At 27.7% G+C, this 25217-nt stretch overlaps 1 protein-coding gene across 2 annotated transcripts; it reads left to right on the top strand.

Annotated features, from left to right (window-relative positions):
* Nucleotides 1-1672: 1672 nt before the first annotated feature.
* On the top strand, nt 1673-25217 carry LOC119669506. Of its 2 annotated transcripts, XM_038079425.1 has the most exons (9): nt 1673-1753; nt 2253-2454; nt 12282-12869; nt 12933-14635; nt 16100-16644; nt 16746-16938; nt 17035-23408; nt 24599-24691; nt 24971-25217. In XM_038079425.1, exons 3-9 carry the CDS (start codon nt 12717-12719, stop codon nt 25087-25089), a joined length of 9180 nt encoding a protein of 3059 aa, XP_037935353.1. In that variant the 5' UTR covers nt 1673-1753; nt 2253-2454; nt 12282-12716; the 3' UTR covers nt 25090-25217. The 2 variants fall into 2 exon arrangements, with proteins under 2 accessions (XP_037935353.1, XP_037935346.1); XM_038079418.1 differs by having other exon boundaries at nt 12282-14635.

Genomic DNA, 25217 nt, shown 5'->3' with positions numbered 1-25217 from the left:
GATTTTAAAATTGATTTTTAGAGTTTTTAAAATTGATTTCAAATAACGCGTAAATAGAGTAATAGAGACATAATTATTATTCATATTAAAATATAGAAAAAAATAATTGAAAGCGCAACATTTAAAAACAAGTTACTGCTTAATTAAATAACTACAATCATAAATAACTATGATGATAGTTCAATAATATAATTTGTCAAACGTTTTTAATATATACTTTTTTAAATTCAAATACCATTCCTATCTTATATATTTACAAATATTTTAAATTTTACATTGTGTTTTTTTTACTACAGTTGAACAACAAATTATACTGAAATTAATTAAGAGATAGCTTTTTCAGCTTCCGTCAAATCATAAGTAAGCCAATTACAGATTTTTCATAAACCCTAGCATTTATGATTATCATCCGTTCATCATTATTTCACTTTGATGGTTAACCGATGATTACATATGATTATTTTTTATCATAATAAGAAATTGGTGAAATACTAATACAACTATATTTCAATATTTTAATTCCGATTTTAATGTAACAAATAATTATTTATTAATTTTTGTGAATTAGAGTTTTTTTTATATATATTAAACATTTTATATAATATCATAAATAATTTTGTATAGGGAATTTCATTTTTAACATGTTATTATATTTGTACTCTATAGTACAATAGAAAAATACTTTTTTTTTATAAAATTTCCACTACGATTTTTTATTTCCTAAATTAAAATATAATATGTAACTCATGTTCGGATTCAAGAAAAACCTACTTTTTGTTTTTGCTATTTTTTTGTAAGTTTGTAATACAATTTTAAGAAACCGATTCAAAATAGATCTGGTAAATACAATACATAATAAACTGTCGAAAAATCAACACTGTTATAAAGTTATAATTAATAACTCTATGATGAAATAATTATACATAATTCAGCATAAAAAGCGTTTTAATAATAACATTCAGAATCTTCACAATTTTTTTTAACATGTTAAATATGTTTAATTTTTGACACAATCATCAAAATTAAACATATTATAGTACAATCATGGAGGCATTATTTTGCCTTTAATATTCATTAAAGTTTTTAATAGGCAATAATCGCAATCCAGTAGAGCTTCATTGATTACGAAATATAATGAAATTTGTTTATTTTACATTCCTAAGATTTGGTTTAAGCGGGTTTAAGTCTTATATTTGGGTTTTGATGTTATGTACTCAGTCAAAAAAAAAAAGTTTTTAAAGGTTTTTTAAAAAATTTGTGGAACGATATTATTTAATCAATTATTTTTTGTTGTTCAAAATTGCTTAAGACTGTAAATAGACCAATAATATATGATAACAAAACTTTTTATATTAATATTTCAAGAATAAATGATAGCATTTTAATGCTATCTTGAAATGCTACTATAATAGCACACAACACATAGGATTTGGCAAATTAGATTTAGTATGTTAAATGTCGGAAAAATTTTTTATATGTGATATATATAATAGCACATAAAAATATAATCATGAAAATCTTATTACAATATATTTGTTTTGGCATGCGTATGTTCAATATACGTTCATAATTTACGAACAATTTTCGATCTGTCAAATGTCAAAGATTTTCCGAACACAGTAAGTTTCCAACTTCGTTTTATTGGGATTTGCACAAGTTTGCTATCGCCGCCATTAATTCAATATGAGACACAGCAAAGTAAGCTATTTGCTTCACGGGTGAGCGTGTTAAACGCTAAAAAAATAAATATAAAGTGTGTAAAGTTGAAGCTATTAATAAATATTTTGTGGTAAATCAAAAGTTTAATATTAAATTAAAGTTTGTGAACAAAATTATTTGGTTTTGCTACGCATATTAAAATTGATGAAAACAACCAAAAAACTAAAATATAAAATTAAGTTTAATAAGTGCAAGTGGGATAGATATCTTAAATATAAGTATATTATGGAAGGTGTAAAGATAATTTTAACATTCCGTAAAATTTAAACTTCAATATAAAAATAGTTATAACAATTGTCGGTATTTGCAAATAGATGCATAGTTCTTAGAAGAAAAAAACATTAAATTAACAATAAACTTGATAGATTAAAGATTTTAAAAACATTAATTTTTGCATTAATATAACAATAAATTGTTTTTTATTGCAACTGTAAAAAGTGAGGCTTTTTATATCTATTATATTTGTACATATAAACAGCCTGACATGTTTAAATATATATATACTTATATTTTTAAAAATGTGTATTGTCTAGAGTAAAAAAAAAAATATAAAATCGAATCAAAACTAGATGAAAAGTTTACAGTCTCTACTTCCACATTGTATGCAAACTTTAGTTTCTGTTTTCTTTAACTAGAAAATGTTAATTTGTTAACAAACGAGTGATTTATAAATATCGGGTGAAAAAATATATTGGAAATATTGAAAAAACCTACATTTGTATAGTGGAACTAAAGGTAAAGTAAACATATTTGCATATATCTATACTATAGTTTTTAATTAAACAATATTTGTAAAAACAATCTAACAAATAATAATATTTTCTTTTAATTTAAAATATTTTAAGGAAAAGATCTATATGAAGATTTTCAATAATATTTTCATAATTGTGTCTTGTTTTTTATTTGGTCGCCATATTTAATTTTGATTTGCTTATCTCTCTTTCATCGATTTCTTTTTGGTATAAAAATAAAAATGGCGTCCACATTTCGCTTCAACATGCAAATGTATTGAAGTTGTTGCATTGGTGTGTGCAATATTGTTCCTATTTATTGCTATACGCCAATAGTTGTTTTTCTTTTAATTCCCTTTTAAACTTAGTTAAGTTGGGATTTATAGAACTCCAAACGTTTATGGTGTTGCCATAAATAAAATATATTTTAATATGTAAAATGAAATAAATACAGTTGTCTTACTATATATTTATATTGCTTATAATACACTTTTAGAATAAGTACAGCAAGTTTTACATGTGAATTAAAATAATATATATGTGATGTGCTGCATATTGTGTTAGTAAAATAGTTTCTAAAATATTCTCAACTAGCAGATTATTGACATGCCTACACTATTTTTGATTTCTAGGTACATGTGTAAACTGACATGCGCATATTATGAAAATACTAAAGAAGTATAAATGGGAATATTGTTGTTCACATACTATAGTTAAGCCATTGCAGTATTATTATGTAATATTATTAACCACAAAACATTTTGCATTTTTTAGTTTAATATTTTTAATTCTTAGTTTTTACGACGTAATTTTGTTTTGGTTTATTCTCTTTTTAACTTTCATACTTAATTTAAGGCTGCCATATTGAAATTTAGTTTTGCTTTAAAGAAACTATAGTGATAGAATAGGATGACAATATTAATATATTTTTGTGATTTTGTTTTAAATTTTCTATATTTTGTGTATTTTCTTTTACTCTATACGCAGTTAAGTTAGCTGTTTAAAACTTTTAATATTGGTGTTGTCTCTTTCTTATATTAGTATATTGGATTCCTAAATGAAATATATACGTCTCTTACTATATTTTACATAAAATTTTCTGGTTTACATCTAATTTTTATGTAGTTTGTTTTAAAAACGAAAGCAAAAGTTGAAGAACTGGTTTTTTTTCGCCGATTTAGGAAAAAAAAAACTAGTGGAATGAATTATTGAAAGCTATTTTGCAAAAGGGTTGCCAATTTTACGTACAGGCGCATACAAAAATTATTAGAGGAATCTAATGAATGAAGAAGCACAGAAAAAGAAAAAGGGATTGGCAAACGCTAATATTTTTGTGTATACGAGTATAAATATACGGTCGTGGTATTCAATATATTTAATTCGAGTATAGATACAGTCAATATAATATCAAAGTCAGAAAAATTTATTATTTATAGATTAGTTGAGAATTCTTTTCGTACATATATTTTTAAATGTCATTCATTTTTATTATTGAGATATAGTTTATATTATATATCAATTTTATTAGAAGATTAAGGTTGCTCGTAATCAAAATTGTATAAATAATAACAATTTTTTCTTAAGTAAGTGCATAAGCACGCTGTGTGATATAAAGTAGATATATATTTTCTTCTTTGATACATAAAATGCACCAATTGCAATTGTTATACCTTAGAGCGCTTCATTAAAAATTATATTAGATTACTGAATTCATTAGAAGTTCAAAATTATAAAGCAACTTAACTTTTGTTTTTTTTTACATATACAAAAATTTGCTTATGGTTAAATAATAGAATGTTACTCATAAAAGGAGAATAAAAAAAATTACAACTTTTCTGCTTTATAAAATTTTATATGAATAATTCAGTAATTATTTTATTATAAACAAATAAGCGTCTTAAACAAATGTACAATATTTCAATATGTATATTTATCTACATTCATGCATGCAAGAAAAAAAAATTAGATAAAACATCGTCTAAGCTCAAACGAATCTACATTGGCGCGAAGCAAAAGTCACTACAAAAAAGTGTAATTTCAAAATAAATGAGACGCAATTTGATTATAATAAAAAAAAGCAAAATATATTTATACAATGCTCAAAACTAAAGCACATCTATTTGCAAAGCTAAAGTAAGCAAGCAAGTCGCATATAATTTCATGTATCTGTACAGAAGGAAGCAAGAGAATTTGAACACATTAACTTAAATTGCACAGACACACCAAAACCAAACAGTTTTGAACACAAACCTATTCTAATATTTGCATGAGTTTTGTATTGAAAATTAAGCTTGTAAAAACAAGACGCTGTTCCCTTCCCCTAGCACTTTTTACCTATACTTTTGACATACTCTGTGTTGTGTTATGTGATTTGCTGGATTGGATTGTATTGAATAAAAAGGCGAATATATTTACCGCCATGAATTAATTTGAAAAGCTGGAGGGTGAAGGGGCAAATGTAGGTACACATAAGCTTTAAATGCCATAGGCCGTTTACAAGCCTTGAATATTTTCAAATATACATATAAGTTCTCTATGCATAGCAGTGACGTCGTAAGGATGGCTAGAACCCAATATATTTCATTTGTATATTTTATTTCAACCAAGGTAACTTCAAAGCAAAACATTATATTTACTCTGTTATTTATGAATAAATATACTACGAGTAATATATATTTGTTGTTTTAAATAAATATATGATATTCTTAAGTAAATTTAATTTTTAAAACAATATATGTTTTTTTTAATGTCTTAAATCTTATTTTGTATAAAATTAAAGATAAGAAAATGGTGACGTCTTGGAGATTGTTATCTCAAAGTCTTCTTTTTAATGTCTTAAAAAAGTATATAAAAGATATTACTTACTAGTCTATTTTTCACATGTTATAATTTTCTCGAAAGAGGTTGATGACGTCTTGGAGTTTACTATCTCAATGACAATTTTTTTTTGTATATTTAAATATGGACTAATTAACCTAGCCCGTTAAAAAACAAAATGATTATTAATAATATTTGGTCATTAAAACAATAAATTATTAATTTTGTCTGATCAAATGTTAGTTCCATTCTACGGTTCTTATGTTTAAATTTGAAATCCAAAAATTGTATTATTTTTTAAATACAGTCTTCAACAAGCTTTTTATCAAACTGCTATCATTTCATTTCATTATTTACTACTTTTTAATGTTACTGTAATAATTTAGTTACCTATTTATATTATACTCTCAACGTAAGTTGTTTATTAAAACCATGTTTATTAAAAAGATCTAATAATGATAATGTAGGTATAATATATAATATGCCGATATTGCTATATTATTCCGATATAATTTTTGTACTGACGGTCAGTAACCATCATGTTAAAACTGATTGCAGAGATACTATAATAAGCTAGTTAAATAATATAGTATCCATGTCATTGGTATAAGGTTACACTTCAAATCACTGCAATGAAATGATTGATTCACAAGCTAGAAAATCATTCAGAGGAATAAATTAACATTAAAAGTTCTTTAAAGAATAAATAAAACACTTTTAGAGTATTAGAATATTATCGTTCCATAATAAAAATTACCCAATAAAAATTGCCCAATAACTGAATAAAGCTTACACTGAAACGAAAATGCAGTTGGATAATTTTATAGCGATTTTTACCCTTTGGAGTCTAAAAAGATTCATATATCTTTTAGGGTATCTACTTATTCAGAAAAATTTAACATAACTTAATATCCAAAAAATTTATACAGACAGTGTTTGCTTTTTATTTTACTCTTTTGTCTTATTTAAAGTGATATGCTACTTACACTAATTTAAGCTGAAACTTATAATATATATCATTTAATATAATAAGTTTAGATCTAATAAAAATTGTGATATATACATTTATTAAACAGATCTAATTGATTTGTATCCAATCTAATTGGTTTAAGGTCGACCTAATTAGTTTTGGTCAGACCTAACTTATTACAATCAGATTTAAATTACTTGATGTAGATTAAAGTTAGTAAGAAAAAGAAAAAAATAATATAAATCGATTATTGTAATAAATCAAAATGACTAATATTGGAATACTCATTTGAAATAATGTTGGTATATCAATTTATCACAATAACTCAATAATAGATTGAACAAAATGTTAATAATTAAAAAAAAAATAGATCTTGAAAACTTTTTGTATGCATAATTATAAGAGATTTTTGTCTTCGGTTAATAGATGATGTGACAATAAACTGTCAAATGAATTAATTTTGAGCTTTCTGTCATTATAGTTAAATCGGTGCGAAGTTTGTTGCAATTTTCGTCAACAACCTAGTAGTATGGGCACTCAGTTAGATCCAACTTAAATAGCAGACAGGACCATATAGATAAGAATAGATCGCTACTGGATGAAATATAGAACTGGATGTAATATAGAAACCTGTGTAGCATGATAATAATCTATTACCATTTGAATTAGTCGAAACTATAATTTATATTTGATTTGTTATGGATATTAATACTATATGATATTAATATATAGGAACATATAAATCTGCATGTATAGAATTGGCAATATTTAAAACAACTGCAATATAATATCAAAAGTAATGAATGTTTTAAATAATGAATATTCATACATTTTATATTTTTAATTTAAATAAATTATTTTAAATATTTAATGTTTTTGACGTATTGTTATTATTCTATTTACTTAGAAATTTGTGTAGAATAATGCAGACAAAATATATTATTTAATAAACAACTACTAGAGAAATACAGAAAAAAAATATTACACACATACACACATTCTTATATAAGTTTGTTTGCTTTCGTCGATAAAAAATAAATAAATCGACTATAAGATACAACTACCGCATTAGTAGCGAATAAATTGCTCTACAGCAAGTATCTATATACATAATTCAAATTCTTAATTTTCATGTACATTCTCGAAATATGTTCTTTCACTACTTTGTGAGTACTACGTCTGCCACAATGAAATCTTTTTGAGGCTTTAGGCGAACAGTTCCTATTTTGTAATAATTGATTCATTTTGTAAACATTTTTCTCTATTTATATATTATTAATTATATAAGTGATTCACTATAAGATGAAATGAATTTTTGTTTTCTTATAATTTTGAATGTATATAACATACATACATTTATTGAAACATTGAAACAATCATTTATACATTTATGAGTAAAAGCTTGTACAAATATATATTATTCCCCCCAAAGTGGTTATTTGAAGATCTACCCACTCACTAAGATTGTGAATTGGTTAATTACCTTATAGATCAACGATATTGTTTATTCTATAAGATCATTATCATTAAACTTTAACCACTATTAGGAATTCTAGCGATACTACAGTACAGTAGTATCAATATACAATATACTGATTATGTGTTCATTAAACCTTAAGCACTATTAGATATTCAAATTGTAATAATTAGGCTGCAAGCCTGGAACTTGCAGTCCAGCCTGGAACTTGCAATTCGAATATTTCCTAAGATCACTGATGATGAGTACTTGTCAATACTCGAAACAGCGTTGTGTGGTCAGCCAAATTTCAATAAATTAATCAAATTTTTTTGTTGTTTCTTTATTACTGTTTGAACCCTTTTCGTTCGTTTTCTTTTCGTTATAACACACGTCACATTCGATGAAAAAATCAACTACGATAATTGTAAAAATGCAATTTTAAGATTTTATTGCAGAATAAAAAAATAAAAATAATTTTCTCACTTTTTAGAATATTTGCTATTTTGTCATGGGTTTTTTATATACTAAATATTTACAATTCAAAGTCATTGTAACTGACTGTACTTTTTTACAAATATATACATAAATATATATTTATATATAATAAATCTTTTCTTTTATTTTATGTGTTTCTATTATTTCTACTAATATGCAGTTGTGACAGTCGTTGGTGTTGTTATTGTAGTTGTTGTTGTAAGTGCAACTTGCTCATGCAAAATTTATCTGCAAAAAGTGAATGCACTAATTTTGCCTTGCGATAGACGGTCGCAATCGTGTTCGCTGCAACTATCGTCGTTGTCAATGGTCATGTTCGTACATTAGACATATGAATATGTTTGTATATATATATTATACAAAGCTATAATTTTACTAATATTGCTATTTATTGCACTAAAATTTATTGTAAATTGCAACTTACGTACAATACAATAGAAAGAAGTTTGTCATTTAAGTTGCTCATACTCATATTTCAATAGTCGGCAGTCAGTCAGAATAATGTTATGATAAATACTATATTATAATTACACTACATCTTATATTCTAGTAGAATTTACTATTATAATTTGGGTATAAATATGCCTACATATGCAGTGCATTGTGCATTGCATTCTTATAAATATATGTGATATAAGCTAACATGTATAATTAAGATTCAAGGAGACTTGCAGTTCTGTACTCTAGTGTTCCTACTATATAGTATGTCTTGTTTTTATTAATTCTAAAAAATGCTTTTGTATTCCTATTCACGGTACATTTTAATTACATCGATAAGCTTATCTCTAACAATATTTTATATATTTTATGAGTAGTTTTTTTTTTTTTGTTTCGTTAAAATGTTATTTTATATTAAATTTAAAAATTATTTTAAGTCTTTTCACTGAGCTTTAATTTTAAATTGTTTTTCTATCTTTAGGCTTCGCTGTATGTCGAAAAATATGACATTTGACCATACCTAACAGCAAATCTATCTGTTTTTACTACTCCGCATTCCACTCATAAGCTTCATTCATGACTAAATATACTAAGAATAAAATTTTATTATATATATATAATATATTGCATTGAAACAGACAATTTGTTTCCTAATAAAATTACGGTTATCAATATAAGATCTAGTTGTAGTTACGGTAATCTAGTACACGATCGTATACTAGTAAAATCTTCTTCTCCGCCATTTTACTAGGGTTTACATTTTCTAAAGTTTTAAATATTCTATTCCTGACAAAGTGTTTTTTTCAAGAATCGACATTTCAACAAGCTGCTGAATCAAGAATAATAAGAATCTGGATAATACAAATATGTAAATAACATAATTCCAGAATACTGATACTATTCTATAATTCCAGAACACTAATATATTGTTCTCTTGTTGATTATAATATAGTGTCATCTGAAAAATAAACTGATGAAATTATGGTATATTTTTAGATTATAAAAATATTTTTTAAATCTTGACTGATCTATAATAATTAAACGTTATAGCGGATTTAAGTATAACTTAAATTAATTTAATATACATAGGGGGAGCGGCGTATATTACTAAATATTTTATTTCTAACCTACAAAATTAATATATTAAAAATATTTAAAACGAAAAAAAAAATCTTGAAATACGTATAATTATTGTTAAATGTTCTTATAAATAGATGTAAATGAAAAATCCTAAAATATTAATAACTTACTATTCGAACATAATAATTTTTATTTAATTTAAATTAGTAAAAGTTATTAGTCATTTATTATAGTCCTATCTTTCGACTTTCATCGACGGTCATCCTCAAGGAGTGCAGATAAATTAATAATTTAAAATTTAAATTATTAAAAATAAATAAAAATTATTATTGCTTTGTTACAAGAATTCTATTCCAAATAGAAAAGAAATAATAGAAAGTTCAGATAAATTAATCATTTTAAATTTAAATTATTAAAGAAATTATTATTGTCCTATGATAAGAATTCTATTTTAAATGGAAAAGGAATAATAGAGAGTTCAGATAAATTATTAATCTTGAACTTTAATTAGTGGTGTTTTGGTTATATTGTAAGCGTATGATATTGAACTACAAGGATCCAGGAATTAAACCCTGTTATATTTAGTTAAAATTAGTTGAAACAAAAATAATGGTCTTAAAATCTTCAGACTTCGGTTTTATTCGCAAAAATTTTTACGTTTTAATTTTTAGTGGTTCCAATTTTAAAAATCAGTCTATTGTGAATGTTCACCATTAACTAATAAATGCAAATACATAAATAATTAAATTACTTAAATATTTAAGATAGAAATGGCTATCATTCTAATATTTATTTTGTGTTCTTCTATTTAAATTAAATAATTTTTAGTGGTTACAGTTTTTTTATTTCAAAAATTACAGCTAATATTTCTATTTAGTTTTTGGTTAATTATTTGACCATCACCTTTACAACGATTTAAATTAACCGAACTGTTGAAAAATAATTAATTGTAAGCTAAACTATTTCTTTACTGTGCTTTAGCACAAATCAAAATATTAAATTAAATTATATATAAATTATAATTTATATTATATATAAATATATATTATATATAAATATATATTATATATAAATATATATTATATATGAATATGTATTATGTATTAATATATATTATATATAAATATATATTATGTATTAATATATATTATATATAAATATATATTACATATAAATATATTTAATATATAAATATATTTAATATATAAATATATATTATATATAAATATATATTATATATAAATATGTATTATTATATATATAAATTATAATTTATATTATATATATAAATTATAATTTATATTATATATATAAATTATAATTTATATTATATATATAAATTATATTTTATAAGTAAATAAGATATTTATTGTCAAAATGAAGTGTTTGACTTTCTTCAGTAGTTCTCACTTTGTTCTCACTGCAATATACACATTTCATCAAATCTGGTTCACTGTTGATATTGATTGGATTTGGTAACTCTGGTTATATTGTCTTTCTTCCAATATTACTGATGAAATTTCTTCAACGTCATATAAATTATCACCTATCCTCCGTCACTCCATTTATTATATGTACTTGTGTTGATGAAAGGCATCATGACGTGAAATACACTGCTGCTGCTGCTGCTGCAATGGTTCTAGTGTTAATAAATTTAAATTGACTTTAAGTAATATATTCTCTTTCGTTTAATTTTATTGTTGTTTATTTAAGCATACCAAGCGAATATATTTTTTAATATGTTGTTGTATATTTTTTTCTTTTTAAATTGAATAAATAAATATTTACGAAATTGCAATTCTTTTAGTTTTGTATTATTGAGTTTTGGTGCTTTTCTATCTATCTGGTCTGGTGCATGCGCTCTAAAACGTCGATTCCACATATCGAAATGTCAAATTTTTATCTGTGTTTTTTGTATTTTGTTTATATACATTAATTTTATTTTTTAGATTGTTTTTGGTATTTTTTTTTATTTACTTTTTTCACAATTTTGTCTTATACCATCTCTGCGTTTTATCGCAATAATTGCTTCGCTGTTTAAAAATTGTTTTATATACAAATAATTTTATACTGCATGTTCAGAAAAAATTACGTAACTTTTGGTTGTGTAGCCGGAGACTTCAACAATTTCGAAATTGTATCTACATGTGATTAAACAAAAAAATATTAACATAAATTGTTTATATAGCCAGTTGATTTGGGTTAGTAATGTTTAATAGTTTTTAGCGTTTATTAAGATTTAAAAGAAATAACTTCGGATGCCGAAGTAAAAATACTGGGAGGAAAACAATCTGAAAACAACACAAAGAATCGAAATCAATAATATTTTATGTATTTTGTTTTGCTAAAATTTGATATTACGATTTTCATATTCAATCTCTCCAGGAATCTACTTTCAAATTTTTTTCCAATTTCATTTATATAAAATATTTAAAACTTGAAAAATACATTTTTTAAATTACAAAAATATTTAAATTACTTTGACAGTTAATTCAATCAAAAATTATAATTATATATTACATTAATATCATAACTTAAAACTAATAATTATATATTTTTTTCTCTTTTACAGTTGTTTTATTTTTGGAAAGTAATTGAAAGTGAGAAAAGTATTGAAGTTGTGTTAAGAAGAAGTTGAGTCCACTTGCGGTCCATCAAAAACAAAAAACAAAAAAAAAAAAGAAAACAAATAAAGCGAAGGAAACAGGGAATAATAATACAAGAACTTACCATTATACATAATTACAATATTAGTAATGTTATTTAATGTGATGGCTTATAATGCTGTTAGTTATTGTTACGATACATCGGATTTTTCTTATAGATTAAGGCCCCACGATTTTGTGGGCCCGCCAGAACTTCTGTTACTAATAGTTAAGTAAAGCTGAATAACAAGTTCAAAGTAAAAGTAATAAATAAAAACCTTTAAAAAAAAATCTTTGCAAAAAAAAAAAAAATTAAAACTCATTTATAATTAAATTCGCTTTGAAGCAGCATTGTAGTCCTTATGTTGCAATCAGGCATAATCGTTGTTGAAAAACCTCCATCAATAGCAACTCAACAGCAAAAGCAAAAACCAAATCACGAAATTCAATATGTCGAATATTACGAGCCAACTGATCCGCCTCTTCAGCATCATCATGCAATCGTTCTGGATAATGTAAGTGTAACCCATACGCCTAATAAAAATCAGTTTAATATTAATAAGCCAACTATGTCGCAGAATTTTGCATTACCACACAATCAATCCACACAAAATAATCATCAACGAATAACTCAAATGTTACAATTAAGCGAACAACCTAATGCTGCTACAACATCTAATATTATAGTACCAACAGCGGATTTTGCATCAAATCAAATTTTTAAAATAGTGAGTACAGATGGTGCAGGTGGTATAGAGAGTCGGCAAATGTTTATAGATGCATCAACGAATTCTAAAATGTTGCTTGGTAATATAACGATGTTGCCAAAGCAAGTAGGAAATGCCACAAATGCAAATAATATCAGCGTATTGCCAACTCCACAAAATAATCAGCAACCGCAAACTATAAATTTTGTAGGTACGAAAAATATACCATACATTAGCGGAGGAAATACAGCTCAATTGAATGGTAAAAAATTTCCTACGAAAAATGCAAATGTCAAGAATCAAATACAAACGACAGGTACATTTGTCCAGCAAACACCGCAGCATGTGGTGCATAAGGTAAATGTGCCAACGAAAGTGATTTCACGTATGCCGACCATTGTACAACAAGCCACAAATAACACCAATCACAATATCACACAACAACCATCAACAAATCATCCGTATGTGGTATCTCAGTCACACAAATATGTAACTGCTAGCAGCAGTAATATACCAAAGATTGGTAATATTATAAAGAAGAATGTAAATAAAAGTTGTCAGAATAAAATATCCGCTAATAATACACAGCAACAAGGCACTGTAAAAACGTTTATAGCTCAGCAAGCCTATCAATACCATCCAAATAACAATAATAAAATCACTAAAACTAAATTACTTAAACAATTAGGCAATACCACTGGTGGCGGAGTCTCAATTGCAACATTGCCACTGCAGCAGAGTTTTGGTACCTATACGATAAACTCAAATAAATTAAATAGCAGTAATCAAAATAATGCGACAACTAAAGTTACTAAAATGACTAACAACAAATTTATAATGCAAAATCAGCCGCAACATGTTGCTACATTACCGCAGGGTACGCAACTACAACATAAAACTATGCAGGCTACACAGCCACAAAGTAATATTGTTGTACAACAGCAAATACTTCCAAATTCGATAGTTGGTGGCAATAGTAATTCAAGCGCTTCCAATAGTAACATTAAGTATGTTAATTCACAAGGTGCTGTTATACAACAACATCAAACACATCCTAGCTCACAGCATAGTCAAAAATATCGCCAACAGTTTCTGGAGACGCCTGTCTGTATACAACGTGAAAATAATACAGTGACGAATAATGCATCTTCTGCAATCAGTAACTATCAGACAGAACTCGATATGACCGATGAGATGTCTGCGCGCATTCTACAAAGTATGGCCCAAAAACATTTTAATAAGCAACAAGCACAACATCATCAGCAAAAACTCAAAGTATTGCCATCGCAGTCACAACCCCATTATATAATACAGAACTCGCCGGGCAGTACAAATATTGTCTTGTCTCCGAACGATTTTTCTACTTATAATTCCCAACAACAAAATTCTTACATGCCTATCTCTGCGAAGACATTAATAACAAATGTTGCTAGCAATTCAGCGCCGTCAATTTCCTTATCAAATGCAAACGCAGAAAAAAATCACAGTACCTCTGTCAATAGATCACAATCACTAGAACGGAAACAACTTGATACGAATTCTGCGAAAAGGGCAACTGAGTTCATCAAAAACAGGTAAGAAAGGAGAATTTTTTCTTATAATTATCACAATTTAAGTAGAGATGAGATAGTCTCAGTTATTGATGAGTTTTAATGAGAAAGTAACTTTAAATTAATCGACAATATAAACTAATTTTGATAAGAAATAATACACTTATTTTCTAGGGCAGTAGTACCCAAGCTTTTTTTTAACCAATGAGATCACTATGATATTTTTCTCTTTATAAGGGACCACAAAGTTTAAGAATCTGCATATTTTTCTTTGTGCTCAAAACTCCAGCTTCTGTTGCTTTGTCTGGATATCGCATCATTGTACAATATACTGAGAGCATGACTTTGTAACCATGATTTGGTTATGCGGGCATAACAGTGACAAAGCTCCAGTTTGAGCACAATAAATAAATATACAAGATTAATAAGATTATTTTAATATGCTTTAAGCATTATTGGTATAATATATAATGAATTGTATAAGTGCATAGGTACATTATATAGGCTCTAAAATAGGTGTATAGTTACATGGAAATTTTTTGTGTTTTCTAATAAGTGAGGACTCAGTGAACAAACTACAAGCTATGTATCTATATGTGTAAAATTTGATTCACGGAACATTGTTAACCAACTTGCGGACTATCAGTTGGCAACCAATGTTCCCAATGCATTTAACTGCAAACTGTGTGTGCACTTTAAGGATCTACTCAATGTTTCATTTTAATTTCATCATGTGTGCCTACAAACAGTAACAGTAAATCTTCGAACACCAATCGTGTCCATTAGTTTTCACGAAGCTCTTTATACTCGAGCCAAAGATCCCAACTACAAGCATAATCAAATAATACTCAAAGCAATAATATATTTCTTTATGAGTAAGAAACTTTCTTGCGGCTCCAGCGACTACCAGCAAAATCAAGAAAGCCCATAGCAGACAAATTAAGTTTTTGCTGTTTTATAGGTAGAAAGTAAATTATATATTATAGATGCTGAATTGAATTATTGATAATATTAAAAAACTTTAATAAAACTAGCCCACCTTGGTTAACATAATCTCCATTGCCGCTGATATCTGAGTAAATTGTTTTAATAAAAAATTGTTGGAGAAAAATTTAGATGTAAATTTTTAAAGACCTAATTTTGAATTGCTTCTTTGGGGCGTTGGCCTCAAAAAGTTAGGTAACAATACTTTAGAGTCTGTATAATTTAATTTGAAGAAACTAAGGATTAAAACTAAAAAGAGACAAATTAAAACATTTTAAATATAATTTAGTAAAAATATTTTTAGAAGTTTTGTATATATGTACATTATTTTAGTTTTTCATGGATAATTATTTAATTTTTTTACTATATTACTGTTAATATGTATGTCCTTTTAAAGCCAATAATTTTGTATCCTAAATGATAAAGTAGTATTAGTATTAGTAGTATTATAAAATATTTTTTAAGAATTTTATTTTCATCTTCTTTATTCTATTTTTTTTTTAGCAACGCCAGTTCGCCTGTCTATCGAAACAATAATAATTTTAATGGATTAAGCGTTGGGGCTCTACCAACAACAGAATCAGTTGCTTTTATACAGTCAATTAAGCAGAATACTGATACCACTCTTATATCGACTAATAGTTACAGTGCTAATACTACAGCAAACTTATCTCAGGATGACGATATTATTGGTGAAGAAGTAAGACCATTGCCCATTACAGATGATGTAAAATTACATTGTTTACATGCGGTGTGGCTTGATCATACCTATGCAAATGCAGCGCCGACACGTTTAACAACGGAAGCTGTGAACAATAATGCTAATAGCAGTACATTACATAAAACTGTTAGCAATAGTGGACATATAGAAGCACAACCAAGCTCATCATTGGTTGCTAATCCAGTATCAAATAATTGGACATTGGGAGGAATCAGTGCTACATCTGCAAATAACGCACCTAGTGATATTACAGTAATAACTGTACCCAATTCTCTAACGTCGACTTCAAGCGGAACGCCATCAGTATATTCATTATATGGACAACAGAGTAAGTAAAATCTTAGTTTTTTAGTTTTTTTTATTTTTTTGCGTTTTTTTTTTTTTTTTGTAATAAAAATGTTAATTTAAAAAAACTATTTGTTAAAACAGTAACGAGGCAGCCTCAAGACGATGACGCACATTCAGCTATAAGTAATGGTTCACGAGTTGCAACTGGTGATATAGACCCTGGAGAAGAAACAGAGACGGCGCCAGAAGCTGAAGCGGAAGATGACTCTTTAACTCGTTGTATATGTGATTTGACCCATGATGATGGTTACATGATTTGTTGTGATAAGTGCTCGTAAGTATAACAAATATCATTTAAATATATTTGTAAATATTGTATGCGTTTTTATTATAGAAATTATTTTTTTAAATGAACTATTTTTAATTACAGTGCATGGCAACATGTGGATTGCATGGGTATTGAAAGACATAATATTCCTGAAGAATATTTGTGTGAAATATGTCAACCAAGGCCTGTAGATAAAGTACGTGCTCGTCAAATACAATTAATGATACGCAAAGAGCAAGCCCTTTCCATGCAATCGGGCGTATCTACTTTAGTAGATGCTGCAGGTGTTATTGCTGCTTCAAAAATGCATTTTAATGAGAATATAAATAGACCTGGTGCTAATATATCACAGAAGGATACCTTGCAAAATAGTAAGAATAGTGGAGTGTTAAAAAAGGGTAAGGTTCTTAAGAAAACAAAGGAGACTGGCGTTAAAAAACTCAAAAGAGAAAAAAATGGTGAAGTATTTTCTAGTGGCAAAAATATTCGCAAAGAAACAAAGAAAAATACCAAACGCAAGTCCAAAACAACAGAAAATAGTGCACATCCAGTTAAACAATCCAATCATATGAGTAATTTAATAGAGCATTATGAACATGCCATGACGAACCACTACTCTCAACAGTTGAGAGCGCGAATTTATTCCTTGACAAAAGTTCCAAGTATAATGCAGGCCATAAATATGAAGAGCAATGAGTTGTTGAAAGACTATCGAAATTTCGAAAGTAAAGCTACAATAGTACCATTTGCTGGTGGTAAGATATTGATAAGTAATCAAGACATAAAATCTAATTCGCCAATTGTTGAGTTGCTGGGAAAATGTATGCTTCAAGAGCAATTTATAAGTCAAAACAGTCATGCATATATAAATGATCCACCCGTAACAACTAATCCACTGAATAAGGTGCATAAAACTCCTGGTCCGTTTGTATTTTTTTATCACCTACCAAATGTAGAAGATCATACAATTGAAGGATCAACGTTAACTCAATTGCAAGGCCAAAAAATCTGTATTGACTGCAGAACTTATGGCAATGAAGCTAGATTTGTGAGGCGATCTTGTCGTCCTAATGCTAAAGTACAACATATTGTTGAAAAAAATGCTGTTCATTTGTTTATTGTAGCAACTACTGACATACGGGCAAGTACAGAAATAACTATAACTCATGAGCCACATGATTTACTAGCATTGGAAACCCCGAAATCTAGTAATATTTCTGTGATTTCAACAAGTACGCCTTGTGCTTGTACTTGTTTTGTTTGTCCTTTTGTAAACACGACTTCAAAGACAAATCGCAGAAACCGTAATAGTCCAGTGTCAAGTGTGAGTGTGGTGACAACTAACACAACTATGGGAAGCTCGAAGAAGAAGCAATTGAATAACCGAAACAGATCAACATCCTCATCAACATCATCTAGTGGAGACAGTACAATCGGTCTTAATAGCCCCAACATTATTAATAATTTATATAAAAACAATATGATTGGAAACAATCCTAGAGCCGCCAATAGCAATTCGAAAAATGTATTTCCTATGGTGGGGACTCCCAAAAATAGCAATGGCAATTTACTATCAGTTCGAAATAATTTAAATGATTCGTCGCCTTTTATAACAATCTCACCGATACAACAACAACAACAAAAGTTACCAGTTTTGCAAAATTCTGTAATAGATGCAACTTTAACAGAGCCAACCCTTGTTATACAAACAAATCAACAAATTATGTCATCTCTGCCTAGTAGTATGATTGTATCACCGCATCAAATTCAATTGCCGCAGCAACCACAAGTATTGCCTGTTGTACAGCAAGTGTCACTTACAGTTGCAGTAGCACCAGAAACTGTTACTGCTTCTGCAACTCCTACAAATACTTGTATTGTTGCATCATCTAATTTTGAGGAAGAGAAAGTAGAAAAACCTATGATTGCTCAACTACAGACACCAGTGTCACCAATTCTGTTACAAACAAGTCCAAAGCATCAAGATATTGCGGTGGAATTGCCATTATTACCACAACAGCAACCAGTTCAGACTGTAGTAAATTCTAATGATGCTACAATAGATGACACACTTGCAGCGTCGGCTCTGCAAACACTTAATTCTGCAAATAAATCATCTACAGAAATAGAACAAAATATAAGTAGTCAAGTAGTTCAGACGGAAAAAGATGAAGTGGATATAGCTAATCCACAACAGCATGTGTCTCTATCAATTAATAATAATATAACAATTCAAAATGTACCTGTTCAAGAAAGTGCAAGTCATAAACCGATTCCCACAACTAGTAATTCGTTGGTGGATACAGGTCGCAAAATTAATACTAGAAACAGTCGTTTAACAAGCTGTTCAGATGATATATCTAATGACTGTCAGTTAGGCACTGAAGAGGGTTCCAGTAACATAAATACTGTAGTAACATCTACACCAAATGTTGGACAAAAATTATCTCGTGAAGACAGAAAAATGCAGGCGATTATACGTGCTATAGAAAACATGGAGAGAAAACAAAAGAAACAGTCTAAGAGTGCAGCGTCAAAACGTCGTGGCAGCAATAATAACAATGGAAATAGTTCATCTGAGATCGAACTATTGAACTCGAAAAAAAGTTCCTTAACAACGCGAAAAAAGAAACGAAAGCCATATAAATCTCATCCAGTAAACGGTGCTCAACGTAAACGTCGTAAAAGTCGAATTAACAGTAATGAATCAGATGCAGACCATGATGCAGATGCTGAAAATGATACCATACCAATGTCGGAATGTGAATCAACATCTATGCTTTCGCCACCAATTCAAACAACTGCTTCAAACACAGCCTCAAGTGGTGACATAAATACTCCTGCACTTATAACATCTGCGCTAGCAAATACTGATACTTTTATTAATGAATCTACAAATGTTGATCAAGCAGCTGGTTTATTAATGGCATTTGCAAATCCAAATAAAATTACAAATTTAGATTCGTTGAATTATCCCATAGAAAATCACCTGCCAGAAACACAAAAAGTTTTTCCAAACATAAATGTTTCCACTGAACGTTATCTAATAAATAATGAATTTAAATCACCACAGCGCTTATCATTACCAGTAGAAAATGTTATGTCACCACCATCTACACCACCAACACAAATAAGTTCAGCATGTTTACTTATAGAAGCGGCTGTTGGTCCATTGGAATCACTTGATAGCGGCAGTAACACACAATGTGATGATGGGTTTAAATATCCTGCTGCATCTAGAACTAAAAAAGCAATCACGGATTGGACGCATCAAGATGCACAGTCATCATCACACAACTGTAATTTAACAAACGCATCGGGTATAACCATGGCATCTACTCATGCCGGAGTTCTTGGATTGGATTCATTAGTACAAGCTGCTATGTCAGATTTTGCACCACAGCAAAACTATACTGACAAAATATCTGACGAGTCTCAAAATGTAAGCATAGCTGCAAAAAAAATTGAAGAATTTATAAATCAAACTGAAGGAAGCAGTAGTCCACTGATAACTTTAGAGGAACAATATACAGGTTTAACCACACATTCTGTCCCTAATAAGCATTATAATGCGTTGGCAGAATTAAATGTTGATAGTGCAGAACGGCATTTACAATTACCACTGCAAGTAAGTACATGCAATAATTCTTCTGTGAAAAAACGTTGGTTACGCCAAGCTATTAGTGAAGAAACTGATGAAAGTGCTTTAACACCTTCTCCAGTGACACCGTCAACAACGTCGCCAACATCACAAATTAATACTACTTTTCCAGTTAATAACGGGTTTAGCACTCCACTTAAAAAACGCAGGTTGGTTCTTCGTAATAAGGATGATGATTTAAATGAAACATTGAATTTGAATCAAACATCCCAATTTGAAGGAACTAACGAAGAAGGATCATCAGATTTAAATAAATCTGACATATATGCGACAGGCAACAATTCACCGTTACGAACAGAAGAGGTCGACGTTGTTGGTAATATAAAGACAGAAGATGAAGCTGAAATAGTAGATGTTGGAACGGATATAATACTACCAGTAAATCACAATCACGATTTAAAGCAGGAAAATGATGAAGATATTAAACCAATACTATCAATAGAGAGTGAAAAGAAATCTGAAATTATTTTAGATCAAGATGACGATGTTGATATATTACGTTCGCCAAGTCCAGGACAAAAAATAGTTGCTGAAGATAATCTTGTAAAGATTGAACCAGAGGACACGAATTGCTGTGATGATGTTAAAATTGATGTTGAGAGGGAGGAAAGTATGACTGGCGATAAATTTAAAGAGTTTGTGGATATTAAGACTGAAGAAAATAAAAATGAAACCGTTAAAATTAAGGATGATATAAATATAATAGATAACACATTAGAAAATAATGATATTAAAAGAGAGATCGACGTGGTTAATAGTAGTAATATGCTCAAAAATGAAAAGGAAATGCAGTTACAGTTATTTGTGGATGATCAAAAAACAGTATTACAAGAGAGCGGCTCTATAATTAAAAAAATAGAACAACAAATACCTTCAGGTGACCAAACAACAAAACGAAATTCTACAGAAATTATGCCAACTTCAAATGAAGCAAAGAAGGAATCTATTACATACACGTCCATATCTAAAAGAGAGCGAAAAGATCTTTCTGATGATGATATTAAAGAGCGCCTGCATAGCTTTCATAAAGAGAATATTCTATTTCTCCAGTCTCGTAATAAAAAATCAAAATCAGAATCTTCAACAGTATCGACAGAAATAAAGTCTAAGCATGAAAAACGACGTAACGAAAAATCAACTTCTTCTGAAACTTCTGTGACAAAAAAGTCACATCATAGTTCCGCGTCTAAGAAATCACATAAAAAGGAACGAAGTCGTAGTTGCAGCAGTAGTGCCACTTCTAAAATGAACGTACAAAATGTACGTAGTGAAAATAGTAGTACCACGCATACAGCTACTGCAAACAAAGCAGATACAGAAACTATAGATATTGTCGGAATAAATTCATCATCTTTATCAAATAAAAAAACAAAGTCACTTGCCAACACTACACATGCTAATACTACTTCTATAGAAAAAGAAAGAAATCGCCACCGATCCTTTTCATCGTCTTCATCAGGAAATTTAAACACAAAGAAACGACAATTGAATTTCGATCAAGAATTGAATAAAGATATTGCAACAATTTGTACTAAAATTAGAAAAGATAATAAAGAAGATTCTGGTGCAAATAGTACGAAAAAACGTCGTTTGTCAAATTCCTTATTGAATGAACGTGAAGATAACCGAAATTGCATTAATAATTCAAATATTAAGATTATAAAATCTCAATCGGCTTCTTCTGTAATTTCTTCAAATACGAAAATATTAGATAAAATATACGAAGCATCAATTAAAGATAAAACTTCTACTATAGCTAGCGTTAGTAATATTTTACCAGCGACAACAACAACAACACCGACAAATGCAATAACTGCTGGTGTTAGCCACATAAAACAACCTACACAACAACAATATAGATCCTTAACTCAGCAAACGTTAGATGAGGGCTGTCAAGCACCTGCACCAATTGTTAATGAACATATTTCATTACCAACTTTCAACAACATTGTTTTAACAGGATCTAGTTTTAACAATTATGTTGGTGGAACATCCACACCAGCAACAACTACTATTCCACCGAATAACACAATGCCATTATCACAAGTTTCAACAAATATAGCGTTACCAATAATTGAGTCTGCAATAACTGTAGCGGGTAATCAAAGTCAAGCATTAAACGGCAAAAGTAATATATCAACATATGCTCCAGCTAATCATAACTCTATTTATGGAAAGTTACAAGATAATGTAAATCAACAGCACTCAAATTTAACATCGACGCAAACGACTCCGTCAAACAGCGCATTACTAAGTCTGCCAACAACTATTCATGCAGATAGTCATGTAGCTCTTATCGATACGAATGTGAGAAGTTTTAGCACTCTAGGTAATTATCAACAGCAGCATTCAACTTTATGTACATTAGATACGGGCAAATATTCAAGTGATGGAGTTAGTAATTCAACTATTACTACAGAAAAAACAACATTAGCAGCAATAAATGCAAATACCTCGAACAAATTTTGCACACCTTTAAAACAAGTGTCTAAGGATCCACGTTTAAACCCAACATTAAATACTCCTGATCCACCACCGGTTCCAAAACGTAAACTATCAATACTTGAATATCGGAAGCGCATGAAATTATCAACTTCCGAATCAAGTACCAGTGGTAGTATGCCTAGTACGCCAATCACACCTGAGACTCCTTCAGGCACAAATACAGTTTCTAATAATTTATTGACTACTGGTTTAAGCTTTAAGACAAGTACTGATACGGAACTGAATGCATCGGTGGAACGAGTTGACTTGGATATCACAACAAATATGCAAAAATCATGCAATATGAACTCTAAAGATGACGTATTAAGAGGTAATGAAATTTATAAATTTTATTTTTAATATAATTTTTTTCTTTTGATTTGATGTATATATTAATGTTATGTAAAAGACTTTTAAAAAAGAGAGACAAAAATATTTTATCAGTAGAAAACTAATATTAATTGTCAATTATAATAAACTCCGAATCCATGAAGCGGGCACAGTAGGAAGGTCGCGATGCTAAATCCCTTAATTTATATAATGTAATTATAAATAAAAAATAATTACTAATAAAAATATTTATGTTATAATTATGAACAAAAATAATTATAAATAATAATTAAGAATTATTAATAATAATAATTATAAATATTGTTTATAGCTAAAAATAATTATAATTATTCATAATAAAAATGATAACAAATAATAATTATAAATAAAAAAAATTATTATAAATAGAAATAATTATGAACAAAAATAATTATAAATAATAATTATGAATAAAAATATATATATATACTATATATTATAAATGTAAATAATATAAATAATAAATATAAAAAGATAATATATTTATATATATTATTAATAAAATTAAATATTATTTATAGCTTAAAAATAATAATAATAGAAATGATTACAATAATAATTATAAATAAAAATTATAAATAAAAAAAATAATTATAAACAGAAATAATTATAAAAATATATAAAAATAATTATGAATAAAAATAATTATATGTTATAATATATATAATTAAGAATAAAAATACTTATATTTGCTTATAAATTATAAGCAAATTAATTAAGTTGTAAATAAAAATAACTTTATTTGTCCTACAGTTATGATATTAAAAAAGAATAATAATACAGTTTTTCTTGTATTTTTTTATTTGAATATAGGAAAGTTATAGTACAGAACAGCATGTATAAAATTAAATATTTATTTATATATAATTATTTTGAACGTACAAAAGTAAATTTATTGAGTTTTCTAAGAAATAGGTTTTCAAATTACTATGAGGATTTTAATTTGTTATATCATAACCTAATTATTTTAAAGTATCCATTATTACTCATATATATTTTGATACGCATTATATATATATTTTTTTATTTATTATTAATTTCTTTATTTATTATTAACTTTTTTATTTATTATTAATTTTTTTATTTATTATTAATTTTTTTTAATTATGTTTTCTTTAGAGTAGTTTTAAAGCTTCTAAATTTTTGTTTTAGGTCAGTTTAGTGCAGAACCTACTCTATTGGAAAAACAACAAGAAAAGTATTTAGAGGCTAGACAATTTAATGAAAGTGAAATATCGTTATTAGGTAAGTGAAGAGTGTTTTTATTTCATAATTCATTATAGTTTATATCAATTAAACTATAGTAGTTTAACTTTAGTACTACTAAAATATGTTATTGTATTTTAATAAATACGATATTAAATAAAAATTTTAGTTTTTCTTATAATAAAGTGAAAACAGGGATAGAGTGATAATATATGTTTACTATAGTCAAAAAAAAAAATTAACAAATTTATAATTAATCGTCTCACATATATATTTTTATAATAATGAAATAAAATAAAATTGTAATTCTTTCTTTAGACAAAACTAAACTACATTTTAGTTTAAGCAACACATCGAATTTGGATAATTGTCTTGACCCGATATCGTCATCATCAAGTTCGAATTCAGTATCTTCGTCACGAGAATCAAGTCCATAACATTTAAAAAATAAAGTTTGCAATATTGAAGTGCAGAACATTTTAACAACGATAAAAAAACCTAGTACTCACTGAACATATAAATATATGCTAAACATATAAATATATATATATATATTGAAGACGAT

Source organism: Teleopsis dalmanni, chromosome 1, assembly GCF_002237135.1.
Source record: "Teleopsis dalmanni isolate 2A chromosome 1, ASM223713v2, whole genome shotgun sequence".
Classification (NCBI taxonomy): Eukaryota; Metazoa; Arthropoda; class Insecta; order Diptera; family Diopsidae; genus Teleopsis; species Teleopsis dalmanni.
Note: the sequence above shows the minus strand (reverse complement) of the source record. Positions and strands in the feature narration are given on the sequence as shown.